Raw genomic sequence first — 14,557 nt, forward strand, 5'->3', positions numbered from 1 at the left:
TAGCATCTTCAGTGTAGCATGGTAACTTTCCTTCCTTATTGTGTCGTATTAAATTTAAAAAAGAAAAATGCTTGATATTCTTTCTTATGCAAGCGAGAACAAAATGGGATATCTTTTTTTTCGTTCTATTAACCCTTTGAAGCACAGTGGTACGACAGCGAAACCGCACTTTTTAAAAAATTATTCCTAGCGGCACAAAGGTCAATCTCCGAAACCAATAATATTAAAGCATTATTTTAACTTTACTAAACATCACCAGATAGCAGCACTACACTTAGATTATATCTTCCTTTGAAAAAAATAAAAAGTTTTCAAGGCCCTTTTTCATTACTACAAGTTTTTTTTTTTTACTCAATAAAATACAAAAAAAGTTTGAAGTATATCACTCAGATTTGTTGTTTATGAGCTTCTTTTGACACACAAATTTTTCCCAATAAAGATTCCTCAGAAAAGTATTTAATTTTTACCTTTATATTTTTTGGTTTCAGAGTGATGCCACTGTGCCCCTAGAACATTATATCCACCAACAAGAGTCTTTTTCCCCCTTCCTTCACTCAGATAGTGAAGTGGGTAAAAATTTATTAGGGTTTTTTCTTCATGGGGCTTATAAATGGGGAGCAATGTGTCTCTTATCTATTTCTATTGAAAATAAAATCTATTACTTCTATTACTGAATTAAATACACAAGATAATACAGAAGAATAAGATTACATTATTACATATCACAGTAAATGCTGAGTAACATATTTACTTTTTATTACATTTTATTATGCATTTTATTTTATATTTTATTTTTATTATTATACATTTTATTTTTATTATTATATATTTCTGTACTATTTATTTTATCCTGATATTGTATAATATATATTATATTTTACTTAGAATATTTTTTGTGTTTGAAATTCATGCGTTTTATTTTTCACTAATATATATTTTATTATATACTATTTTTGTATTATATTATATTTGTTAAAGCCTTTTTTGGTCTTTAAAATTATATAAATAGTTTTAGTACTTTAAGTTTATTGTTTGATTTCTGAAAAGTGAAAATTTATTGTAAAAAAAGTTAAAAAAGATAATATTTTTTTTTCACATGAAAATGTTCTATGTGGACACTGGTTAACCACCGAAACCACCACCCCCTGTGTGGTGCAATTAATCAGAATTTTTTTTAAATGTCATTTTCCCATTGTTAGATCCTAAGCATCATAATTAGTTTCTCAATTTTAAAAAAATATGAAAATTTATGTTCGTGTGCCTCAAAGGGTTAAATTAACTGATCTAAGATGAAAGGTCTATTTAAACTTTACATTCTGAATCATATTACTTCAATCATTAAAATATGCAAAAAGTATACAGAAACACATAATGTTATATCCCTTAATTTTGCAAAAAAAAAGTTTTTTGACAACAATTTTACCAATAAATTTAAAGTTTTAATAAAAAAATTATTATTTATGAACAAAACAACGTAAAATAAAGAATGCTTACGATAAAAAAAAAAGAAAAAAAAAGACGATTCTAAAAATTCTTCACAATGAAATAAAAAATTTTCATTTTTTTTTCTAGTTCTTAATCAGACTATCTTAAAAGTTCTTAATCAGACTAAATTCGAAAAAAGAAATATTTACCAGTAAATTTTTTATTACAAAAATCCTTTCCACTTATCTGCTTTATAAATCCGAAGAATTCCAAACTAAAATGTTCTTCATTTGAAAATTTTATTCTCAAATTATGTATACATAGATTAGTCCTTCCTTGCTTTAAGATGATGACCACACAATAAAATTTAATGGTTGTAAGGTCTCGATATGAATTTCAATATTTCACTTAAAAACTGAATAACTTAATTCTAGATGAAAATAATGAGTCAAAATTAAAAAATACTTACCAAGAAAACGATAAAAACTTATTAATAATAAACACAAGTGATACTATTTCAAGTAATTTGAATGATTCTTTATTGTTGTTTTACGTATTATATAGATACAGAAGTATATATATGAATACTATTCTATAAAGAAAAATATTTTATAATTACTACAAATCTGCACGTTTTGAAATCACATTTATTCTTTGGAATGAAGTAAGCAATGTGGACTTAATAACTTCACATTAATTTATAGTGAAGAAAAGAAATTGTATTTTGCTGTGATACACAAATTTGATACGGTGATTTTTTAAGTAGGCCATATAAGTAACTTTTCAACAAAACTGAGAAATGAAATATAAAATCATTTTCAAGTAATAAGTTGATTAAACTGACCTATCCATTTTGTCTTGATGATCTAATCAAACTATAAGATCATCTTATAGTTCGATTAGTTCTTATAGCTATATGGTCCCAATAGTTTGGTCAGTAATGTTAACTCTTAATATGCAATTTTAGAATTCATATTATTAATAAAGTATAACTATTACTAATTACAATTAGGGTAATAGAGCAATGACGGATCTACCTAAAACTAGCTTATTACAATACGATGCCTGAAGGGAGTTCTTGGCGAAAAAAGGAATGGATTGCAATCTAGGCAAATGAAGTAGTTTCTGATGATTTAAATCCTTCTCTTGCTTTTTCTAATCTCATTAATGATTGGCCAGAGTTTTAAAAAGCATATTTTTCTCATTGAAATATTAATCTAGTTTGCGTTCCTTAATAAAGAGTAATCAAAAGAAAAAACGGAACAACCGGAATGACCGTAGATCTAATGATTGGATCAATACGTTTTAGGATTCAGTCTTTTTGTTTCGAGAGGGTGACCTCAAGCATGTTAATTATATTGTGCAGATGATATTTTAAGTTACAAAGATTGACACAAAAAACGTACTTTCTTTGAATAAACCTACCTTTTTTTCTCTCCACGGATTCGGATTAAAAATGTAGGAGGTAGTAGCAATCTGGAAAATTTTGTCCAAATAGCTGGATCAGGAGAAAGGACGAAAGTTTGGATCCCTTAATGTTAATTTTACTTTGTGCGTATTTCGCTATATCCCGAGAACTTTTTGAGCGAATTGAAATTATTTTTGCACACAATTATAAAATTCGTTTATTGAAAGATAATTCCATGATAAAAAATATAACTTTTTGTAAATATTCATTATTTTTTATTATTTTATTCAAGAATGGTCGAAAAAGTTTTGAATTGTAAGGTATACAATTTTTTAAATCATTTAAAAGAATGTAATTTTACATGGCAGAATACAAATTTCGAGCGAAATCAGAACAAATTTTTTTTTATAAATGCATAAATATATGGTATTAATGAGTGAGCTGGGATAATCTTTATCGTCTTGAGACATTGAATGGTATAAATGGTGGGTCACGTTTATAATTCCTTCCCATTAAAGCAACCTTCAACAATGGTGTAGTGGAATTCGACTGAAATCTTAAATAGGTTTCTGTCTCAATAGTTCCGAGCGTCCATTCTTCTTTTGGTGCTAACCTATAATAGTTTTTGGTGACTGTTGGAAAAATTCTCTCAGCTTCAAATTTCGCCCTCATTTCTAAACTCTTAAACACTGTTTTCGAAGTGGTAGGTTGTATTACGCATTCTTTACCATTAAAAGGATCGCACCTGATTAACAAACAAGTTTCTTCCCACCAGAAATGGAAGTTTTTAACATTACTGCTACCATTGAATGCTGCTAGATAAATTTCATCCTCCAAGCCATCGGTAGAATACTTCAAGGAACAACATAATCCGTTATTGCAAGATTTAATTTCTCCAGAGGGAGAGCTTAGTTTAGTTATTGTGAAGTTTTCTGTCATAGGTCTAAAGCATCTGTAGTCATTAATACTTTTGGCCGGACCAACAGACTCCTGAAAACAGTTTGCTGGGAAATTAGATCCTGTCTCTTCAGTTTTAAGAAAAGAATCGTCTTCCCTGATCACAATGATTGAATTAATATCCGGAACTTCAGCATCTTTTTTTATTCTGATATTTGCCAGCAAAAGTTTAGAATCGCCATCACTGTCATATGTATAAACCAAATATCCCGAATGCCTTGAATATATCCCACTACCTAAGGATCCTGTTTTTGCCAGTTGGGTATTAGCTGCTAGGAAATTTACATTATTTGCCAAAGCCCAAGCCTGTTGGAGTTCAACTGCATTTAGAATTGTAACCCTATCAAACCAAAAAGTTGAGAATAGCAAAGTATCCACATCATAGTTACGCACTAGTTCAACAGATTCTCTAAATATTAAGTCAAAACATACGATGAGGCCAAATTTGCCGAAATCGGTATCGAAAGTGACGAAATTCGGTTCCGGTGTATTGACACTTTCAAAATATGGATGCATTTTACGATATTTCGCTATCAGATTTCCTTCTCTGTCGAATGCAACGTTCGTATTGTATATGAAAACACCATCATTAGGACATTCACTCGCGCAGTTTTCAACGTCATTTTTATGGCAGAAATAATCACACTCTTGAGCCTCTATCACATTTGCAACAACATACAAATTGTTATCTCTCGCCAAACAGCTTATTGTCGAAAGCCTGATTCTGTTATTATGATCTTCAATACAAGGATTCGACTTTTGTTTCTTAGGATCGGGGATAATTTCAGCGTATCGCCCTAATTGTTCCTGATTTGATGGATCATCTACTAATCCATACTCATTGAAAAGAAGAATGTCAGCCCCCTAAAATTTAAAAATTTAAATGAACTTTTTTTAGAAAATTAAATAATTTTTTTTTTGACAAGAAATAATAAGCAACAGCTTAAATTACACTATTCTATGTGTGTAACATGCGGCCTGTAAGAGGATTTTCATGGCCTGACAAGATCCCAAAAAAAATTCTGTCTGGAATAAGAAAAAAGAAAAATATTTGTTTAAAATGTGCCCTCTAAACTTGTGCCTGTAGATATATTTGCGAGAAAAATTTTTCGTATTCGAAGTTCAACAGGAATAAATAGCAATGCTCTCTGACAGACGTATGCGCTGTAATGAGAACCTCAACAAGTAATCGAAATCCTGATTTTTTTTGTGCTAATTGTGTGCTATGGTGCATTTGAGTTATTTAAATTATTGGACTTATTTTTTTAAGCATTATTTAACTTTCGTTGTTAGATATTATGTTTGTAATAAATTCCACATAAGCATTATACTGATGTTGAGCCACGACGGTACAGTGGTTAAAGGCGACGAGTTGAGGGTCTAGCTTTCGATCCTCAGTGGCGGCTTAAAACCCAACTATCTACTAGATCGGTCGTTGGAAACGAAATGGGGAGCTTTAACCCATGACTCCTAAACTCACAACGAGTTGCTGCGAGAGTGCTTTGAATATTTTGTATTTATATTATACTTTTTGATTTGATTTAATTTATAATTATTAATTTTTCTGATAATGAACGCAGTCATTTGTAAAGAAGTGGTTTTTCGATAACCTCCATTTCAATAATGTGACCTTCCGATTCAAAATAAGCTTACCTGCGAAATTATCCTCACAACAATTGAGGGAAAATGCATAAACTATCAAAACGAAATAAACTGAATAATCAAAACACACTCTTATTTTACGCACTTAAAAAAAAAAGTTTCATTTTGCAAATTTTTTTTTCAAACTAAGGACATTTTGATGCTTCTTTGGTCATGACTTAAACGTGTAATAAAGTTTTAAGATCATTCTTAATTTTTTTATTTACGCTTAAAAATGATCTAAAATGAAACCAATTAATGTTTTACTTTCTTGTATTGGATGATTCCTACGGAGGAGAAAATAATTGAACTATATAATCCTATTTTGCGTCAGTTATTTTGGTTAACGAGAGAGGTTTTCGGAAAATAAATGTCCCATTTGATAGAAAAGAGTAAATATTAAAAACAGATACCGTGATCTGTAATTTTATGGTTTTATAATGAGCTGATCATAAGATACAGTTCCCAGTAGATCATTGAAGTCAAGTATCATTGGCAGTGGTCAGTGAGCGAATGGGTGACCACTAAGATCAGCCTACGAAGGGATCGTGGGTTCTCGATACCGGTCCTAGTCAAACTGTTCTGCCTCACGAGTTGACGTGTGCGAAGTGAGAGTTAAGCGCACCGTTTCCAGCGATTTAGGGGAAGAAGGTAAAGAAAGTCGTAGCGAAAGAGAAAAGAGGAATCCAGGGAAAGTGAGTATAGACACATTATTTGGTGTATTACAGAAAAGAAAGGAAAAAAAAATCTAATTTATTTAAAGAGCTTTCTATTGTAGTCAACCAAACAATCTAAATGGTGTTACAGTTTGGAACTATCGCCAAAATAAATGCGCTCATACTTCGCGTGCTTTAACTTTTCCATCGATAAAAAAACTGTTGTTGTTGCTTCTAATCCCAGTTAGTCTAGTTTCTCCATAAAACCAAAAATCTGCAAAAAGTCTAAAAGCAAAAAAGGATCACTTAAAATCTCGGGAACAGTAAAACTTAAGTATTTGAGAATATGGTCAGCCTTGTACCAATGACACTCCGGAAAGGGTGCCGCCTGCCTTTTCCTCGAAATACTGAATTAATGACACCATCGAGGTCTTAATTCAAATTATCAAGGATGATCAGGTAGAACTCTCCGAAATGGATTTAGTTCCATCCTTTTGATTGAGGAGATTTCTGTGAAAGTTGAGCTGGCATTGCCCTGCTGGATGTTTACAGAGGTAGTCTTGACCATAATGTCGACGATTTCATTACCGATCAAACCATGTTGGGAGGTCCCATTGAAAGTAAAGTGCCTATCAGAAAGCCGAACCACAAGATCTAGAATATTCAGGCTTGTCACAGCCTTTTGTCTGTTTTGAATTTAAATAAAGTAAAGCACCAGTTTGGTTCTTTCTAGTCGAAGGATGCCTTGAGAGGTCGTGGCGTGGCGGCTGGCTCTCCTCGTGCCACATACTCTTCGTGAGTCGTCTGCATCTGGGGCTGGCACAACCGCACCGACTTGGGGTTTGTCCCATTCGGCATCCTTTATCCGTCGATGCATTTGTGTTGCTTTGTCGTGCGTGACTCGGGACCATGGACCCTCGAGTGTCCATGCACCGCCGGCTCCGCCATCTGATTTGAGGATAACAGTAACAACAGTCCACAGTAATCCCTGGATGCCCCATAAATGGGGCGGGTCTTGCTTGTCATATTTCCTACAGTCATCCATTGTGAGAGATGCTGTATAGAAGCACGAATGTCGATAAAATCTAAATGTCCCAGAAAAACAGTTCAGTGGACAAGTCAATATAGTGTAGGCCCTTATAAATTGTTACTAGTTAAGACTTAAAGGCAGAGCAATTGTCAAAATTACTGATCCAAAGATCAGACCTATGAAAAAGTGAGCTCCTTTACTAAGTTTTAAATGACTGCATACATTCTTATATCGTTTTCTAATTATGTAATACACCTCTCAGGTTAAATTTACAGAATGCTTACATCACTCACATTTTGGGAAGCTATTTTTGCAGCTTTTGCGTACAGCTTCAAATTTCTACCCATAGCTGCCTGTAAATTTTTCACAGCCTCATCAGAACCCCTTGTTTGATGCTCAAACACAGCTGCGGTGAAATATTCCTTGCATAACAGTACTGGTGGCATGAGAAGAAGAGCTAAATGAGCAATTCGAACAATCGTCATTCCTAAAAAGTAGAAGAAAACAAAGAATTATGCAGTTTTAAGTAACAAATGTTGGCCTGACGCTGGTTTATTTTCCTTTTGAGTTTTGTATCAGATTTAAAGCTGATTTTTCATCTTTTACTTAAAGTATTTATGTAAGAAAAATAATTATATCAGTGTTGTAAACTAAGTCTAGCGTAAATATTAGAAGGAGAAATAAAGATGAACTAACAAAATAGTACCTATTTTTACCAAGAAGGTAAGCTTCTTGACTCCAGTAGCAGAGCTAGTGTGGCACGATGGCGGCGGGGGCAGCAGATTTCTTTCGGCGTAGCAGACGAAATAAATCAAACTTTAAGTTTTTTTTCGCAGACCAATTTAAGTTCATTTAAAAATAATGATCTTTTCTGTATTGTTCCTGTATTTTCATCTCCGCGTTCAGAGTTTGCATCAACGTGCTATAGTTTGTTTCTTACGAAGAGAGTTGTAAGACTGAGTTTGGGCAAACCTTCCAATTCTAAGAAATCTGAAAAATTTCGAAGGCTTTCCATTTGTTTTGTTTTAGTTAACAAAGCTTGAAATGCAAAATGATTTTATTTTCTGTAGAACATTTGCTTTCTCAAATTTTTAGAGTGTTTTAAACCTTATTTATTTACAAACTTTATTGAGTTTACCCAATATTTAATTCATTTTTTGAAAATTTGTTTTTAAAGGTGATTTATTTCAATAAATTGAAATTTGTTGAAGTCAAGAATAATTTTTATTTAAGTTTTACAAGCACAGAGTTTTTCTTGTTTCAATTAATAAATTTCAAACTATTAACATTTCATTTCAATTAATTCATTTTAAATAAATTCTTTTAGTAATGCAGCTATTTCATCATGTAATAGACAGTTTTGCCTTTAAATACTTACGTGATAAGCTCTGAAGATAAATTTTGGAATTTTTCTTTGATATTGCGGATAAATATAGAAGTTTCTGTTGTTTAGCTCCTGAAGGACTCAGGATCGTACGGGTTAAAAATTTCAAAATTAGTCACGTAATCAAATCCATTCCTGGAGGAAAAAACAGAAGGATTTGATTCGATTTAGATTTTTTTTGCGTTGAGTACACGATGTTCACGTTTTTCTGTCAGCTCCAGATTTTAAAACAAAACTACGACCTTGACTTCAACCTTTAAAATTCTCAAGTTTCTTAATTAAATGTTTAAAAAGAATTTAAGCGTTTTCCCCTTTTTAAACTGTTATTTGAATTTATTTCCGTATCTTTATAAATATTATACCATCTTTTAAATACGAAGATCCAAAAACACTTTTTCATGTAACTAATAAAATACTTTGATATTTTATGTTTTCATTTTCAACATACTTTTGAAAGAGTTTTCTTAAAATTTATTGCCGTATCTCTTAAATAGGATTTCAACTTTTTGAATAAGTAGATTAACGATAAGAATTCAACGTTTTGTTTGAATAAAATATTGCTTATAAAGTTTTATATTTGTATTTTCATTACACCTTGAAAATTTATTGCCGTATCTGTTAAAATAAGATAATTACATTTTAAACGTGAAGAATTTAACCAACTACCTTTCCATATGATTACTTACATGCAAAATATTAAATAATTCTGCTTAAAATATAAATATGTCCATGTTTTATGCTTTCAATATACTTTTTAAAGTGTTATTTACTTTTTAAAATTATGTATTTTGTATTTTCCGCATACTTTTAAAACAATTATTTAAAGTTATTGTCGGATGTTTTAAAAGGTATTTTAAATTTCCAGCATGCAGAAATAAACAAAATACCACACATCTACTTTGATTTAATATGCATGCTGATATATATCACATAGCAACATGCTTTTAAAGCAGTTGTTTAAATTTTCTACGAAATCACTTAAAATATGATTTTAACTTTTTAAAAACGGAGAACTAAACGAAACGCTTTTCCACATGATTACTTATATCTTAATATGTAAATTTGTACTGATATTTAATATTTTCAACATTTTCTTAAAAGTTATTTAAATTCTCCGAAGTATCACTTAAAATAATGTTTTAACTTTATAAACTTGAAGTAGATGAAAGATTTTTTAATATTCTGACTTGGAAGCGCAAAAAATTTGGTTATTTCCTGGAGAGTTTAATTAAACTTTAATTTTTAATTTTTTAAATCAAATTTTAGTTTTTTATTGTATTTCATGTATTGAATAGGCTTTTGTTTCTTACGTGTTAAATTAAAAAAAAAAAACTGATTTTTAGTTAGTTATAAGAAATTAAAATTTTTCGCACTTATTTAAACGAATGTATCTAGAGAAGCTTTAAAGGAAATTAAACAAAATTTAAAAAGTTTTATCTAAGAAATTTTAAAAAATATTCAAGGCTTAAAGGCAGAAAAATGCTAAACTCATTAATGAATTCTCCATGAGGAGGAATTCTTCATGTGTAAGGAGAATATTTTTTAATTTAAAATTAAAAAATTCTTCTTGAAGAAATATTATTTTGTATTTAAAATTTTATATTTTCCTTGAAAAGCACTTACTATTTCACATGATAACTGAAGTGTTTGTTTAATTCATTTAATTCTGGAGATATAATTTTTTTAAAATTAAAACAGGAGGCTCCCTTACCAACTCCCATAGTTAATTATTTCATCATTGTTTAATTCTTCCCAAACGTTAACGGTTTTCACCAAAAACACAGAGCATTTGGGTTTCAAAATATACAATTATTATAGTTTTATGTACGAACATTTTGTTATGGTGTTAATCGCAACGAAATACTCGATTACCTAGATGTGAAAAATAATCATCTGAACTGCAAAAAAATTTAATGTACGGAATACAGTTTGTGAGATTCAATATGAAGACATTGTCATGTGAAGAGACTTAGAACAAATCAAATAAGGAATGGTTTAGGATAGCAGTTAAAAAGGATAGCATAATGAATAATATAATGAATAATATAATGTAAGGATAGTATAATGGATAAGATAGCAGTTAATATATTACTCGCACTAATAACAGGGATGAGATTCTTCCGCGGATTCGCGGATTTCCGCTTTTTTTCAGATTTTTCCATTTTTCCCGCTAATTTCCGCTGAAATTTTTTTTTGCCCAAGTTAAAGTGTTTTATGAGGAATTTAATTTTCCGCGGAGGGAAATTGTTGAAGTCCCTTTTCCTCCCTCTGAAGTTTCTCTGAAAATCATTTCCTTAGGATAAAATTGGTTGACCTTTATACAGGGATAAGATTTTTTTTGTCTCTTGAATTTCAGCCTTTTTATCAAAAACTCCGATTCTCTAAAAGTTTCGTTTTTTTTAAATAAATATCCCGTTTTTTTTAAATTCAGTCATTGAAGTAAAATAATTATATTTATTTACGATTTTCAAAGATAAACAGAAAATTCAATCTACGCCCTAGCTACTAACCCTTCTGCATTTTTACTTATTTTAGCTATTTTCTCCGATTTCGCGCACAGAAAATAAGATTTTCCGTATTTTTTATCCGTCGGCTGGATAGCTCGTATTTTCGTAATTCAGATCTCGATTTTTATTCACGCGATTTTAATATCAATCATCGATTTTCGTATTTACCTGATTTAAAAGTTGCACATTGCGATTCTTATTTACGCTATTTAAATATCGTATATTATGATTCTTATTTACGACATTTAAAAATCCAATATCGTGTTTTGTATTTATGCATTTTTAAAATCTCGATTTTATTATCAAATCTCGATTTTCGTATTTACCTGATTTAAAAGTTGAACGTTGCGATTCTTATTCAGGCGATTTAAATATTGTACAGTGCGATTCTTACTTACGAGATTTAAAAAATCAATATCGCGATTTGTATTTACGAGCTTTTAAAGCCCTATGTAGCAATTCGTATTCACGTGAGCTTAAAATCCAATATCGTGATTCGTTTTTGTGGTTGTAATATCGCGCGATTTAAAAATTATGCATCGTGATCAAAAAATTAAAAAAATCATGATTTGTATTTTCGCATTTTTTAAATTCGGGGTAGAGTTTTATATTTACGTGATTTAAAAGTCTCATATCGGGATTTATATTCACATGGTTTACAAGTTTAAAAATCGCACTTTTTGTCAAATTTTTGTTTATATATATATATATATATATAATTTTTTTTTTTTTTTTTTTTTTTTTTTTTTTTTTTTTTTTTTGGATTTCCTCTTTTTTACTTTCTGACTACTCTCATCCCTGTAATAAACAAATCGTATTTCTTTCATTCCATCAAACAAATTGAACATTTTTCGACACGCCTTCGTAATTTTAAGTTTCCAAATCTCATAGATTTGGAGCAGCAAGGCAAAATGTGACATAAAGCGAAAAAAAATCACAAGAAGCAATTAAAATCGCAATAACTGTCGGATAAATTGGATTTTTTAAAAAAAAACAACAACTCTGTTTCAAGCTCATAAACAAATCCGACCCTTTCAGTTTGCCGAATTTCAATTTTGTAGTCGCATTCTTGGGCCCTGTAGAGTGGTCTGCATGGTATTTTTTTAACAAGTTTATCAGTTAATAATTTTCAAGCAAACTAAAAAAAAAAAAAAAAAAAAAAAAAAAAATTTTTTTTATTCCATCGTAATTCTTGTACACTTTTCTACATAACATAGTATTTTCAAGTTTCTAAAATCTATAGTTTTTTCGCAGTAAAGATAAATGTAGCGTTAAACTGTACACCCAAAACAGCAGCGGTATCGGCAACCGTCCTTAAAATATTTTATTATAGAGAGATAAGTACAAAAAAAATTCAATTGCTTTTAATTAACTGGAAATTGGTCGTTTTGGAAAATAATTGTAAACAGTGATTAAGCGCACAAAAGCCTATTTAATGCACACAACTGTTATAAATAAGTATCTACTTGCGATTTTTCTATTCACTTTTGAGAAATTTTGACTCTCTGCATCTCAAAATTAACAATAGAGTTAGTCCATAATACAAATAAGATCTTTACATAAATAAGTATAAATTCATATTTATAGGATTATTGAAAGTAAATTCGAGAATTTATGTCCAAAAAATATTGGTGTATTTATTATATTTCTTTCTAACAGCCAGTTTAGTTGCAATAACAAGTAAAACTAATAAAAAGAAAACAAATAGGAATACCTTCAACTTGTTCATTATATATCTGTCTGTTTAACGTAATATAAAATCCTACTTATCACAGCTAATTAATTGTAGTGGTAGAATAAGACTCGAAAGAGCTCAGTCACCAGCAGTTTTAAAACGTATTTTTTCAAACTATAATTTTTCTGAATAATAACAAATTTTACTGTTCGTGGAGTTCCTAAGTCCTTCACGACATAACTTAGATTTGTATAATAAAGGAATAATTAAAAAAAAAAATATCCGGAATCCCATCAAGAATAGGGATACTTGGATATTTGGTGTGATATCCCTTACCTTGGTTATAAATATAGAAGATTTCGCTTAATCACACCCTTTGTAAACGCATAGTTTAATAATCCAAATTCTAAGATCTAAAATTTTTATCTGCCCTTCTTAATTTTAGAATAAAATAAAAGTATCACATGACAATAAGGAAATTTACCTCTAACACTGTCTATTAAGCACTACAAATATTTGAACGACTAAGGCACTAACAAAAACAAACGTCGATCTATTTGAAAAGAAAATGAAGAAAACACACATTTTGTTAGAAATAATTTTACGATAGAACAGATTCCTCAATTATTTTTTTAATATTTAATTCATTTTTTAGCAGTATCATTTAAAATAATGAAAGAATTCAAAATTAATGAATCATTCTAAAATAAATAACTCCACAAAACTGAAGCGGGAAGTTATTATTTGATTAAAAAGCATCATAGGTTCATAGGCTTAAAAAATATGTAGGTGGAAACTAAATCGACATCTCTGAAACATGAGGCTGAAATATAGGTACCCATTTTCTAGACTTGCCAGACGTCCTTTAAAAAAATTCAATTTAAGTTAGTTTTGAAAATCGGCTGGGAATTTACCACATACTTTGCCAGTGTAAATTTGCTTACATCGAACTAACCGGACGCGCTATAAGATTACAACTTAAGGAATACGATAAGTAATCAATTGTTGCACATTGTGGTAGTTTTGGACTTAAATTCATTTTCGAGAATGCCAAAATAATTCCCCCTAATCCCCAGTCACATCACCTCATCTAGTTTTGTCTCTCCCCCTTTATTTTTCATTTTTAGTTGGCAACTTTACGTTTTATATTTCAAATAACTTTTGTGCCTTCTCGTTCATGTATGGCAGTCTACAGAAAGGGCACCTATTGTTGAGCGCTTAAAACACGTCGTTTTATTTCCCTCTGCATTTTTTTTGAAGCTGATAAAGTTTTTTGATCAAATAATGAATAATTCTGTCACTTAAAACTATAATTTCACTAAATGCTTGCGCGTTATTACAATTTATATATAGACAAAAGTTTCATGTAGAGAAAAACTAATGCATAAACCAATGTTATGAAAAAGAAATTGATCAAATCAGGGCGAATACAAACACAATTGTTATGATGTTAACACTCGGCATTTTTCATAATTAATTTTGTCTATAAATAAAATGGCTAATATGCTGAAATTTCGTTTATAAGTTGTCTGTTGCGATCTGTTTATCTCTTTAAATGCTCATAACTTTCCACCCTCGGAAATTATATTTTTTATGGTATTAGACACAAAATTACAATAAACAAAAATTGAATTTAATGAAATGTTATTATCTTTAACAAGATCTAAAACTAATACGTAAGCATGAGAAGAATATTTTTTCTTGGTGTTATAAATTATAATAACAAAGAATGTGTAAGAGTTGCGGAATATTTCTGTATTAAAATAAATATGATTTTTTTAAGAATGATATGTTTGCAAAATTACTAGTTGTATGTTACAGTTTATTGGTTATAAGGCTCCACACTCTCTGGCAACATTTTTTCCATATCGGTA

General features: G+C 30.1%; 1 protein-coding gene across 1 annotated transcript; it reads right to left on the reverse strand.

Annotated features, from left to right (window-relative positions):
* Window positions 1–3,104: 3,104 nt before the first annotated feature.
* On the reverse strand, window positions 3,105–13,272 carry LOC107445458 (biotinidase-like). Its single transcript, XM_021145373.4, has 3 exons — window positions 13,168–13,272; window positions 7,411–7,604; window positions 3,105–4,654 (listed from the first exon to the last, which is right to left on the reverse strand). Exons 2-3 carry the CDS (start codon window positions 7,600–7,602, stop codon window positions 3,287–3,289), a joined length of 1,560 nt encoding a protein of 519 aa, XP_021001032.3. The 5' UTR covers window positions 7,603–7,604; window positions 13,168–13,272; the 3' UTR covers window positions 3,105–3,286.
* Window positions 13,273–14,557: the final 1,285 nt, after the last annotated feature.

The sequence above is a fragment of the Parasteatoda tepidariorum genome, chromosome 6 (assembly GCF_982258835.1).
Source record: "Parasteatoda tepidariorum strain Cologne lab strain chromosome 6, Ptep-v5.0, whole genome shotgun sequence".
NCBI classification, from domain to species: domain Eukaryota; kingdom Metazoa; phylum Arthropoda; class Arachnida; order Araneae; family Theridiidae; genus Parasteatoda; species Parasteatoda tepidariorum.

Bases quoted from the DNA above. Each gene is read 5' to 3' on its own strand.
- LOC107445458 (XM_021145373.4), bottom strand. From the start codon at position 7,602: ATGACGATTGTTCGAATTGCTCATTTAGCTCTTCTTCTCATGCCACCA. The intron at 4,655-7,410 runs GTGAGTGATGTA...TTTAAATTTTAG, and splicing joins CAAAAATAGCTTCCCAAAAT to GGGGCTGACATTCTTCTTTT.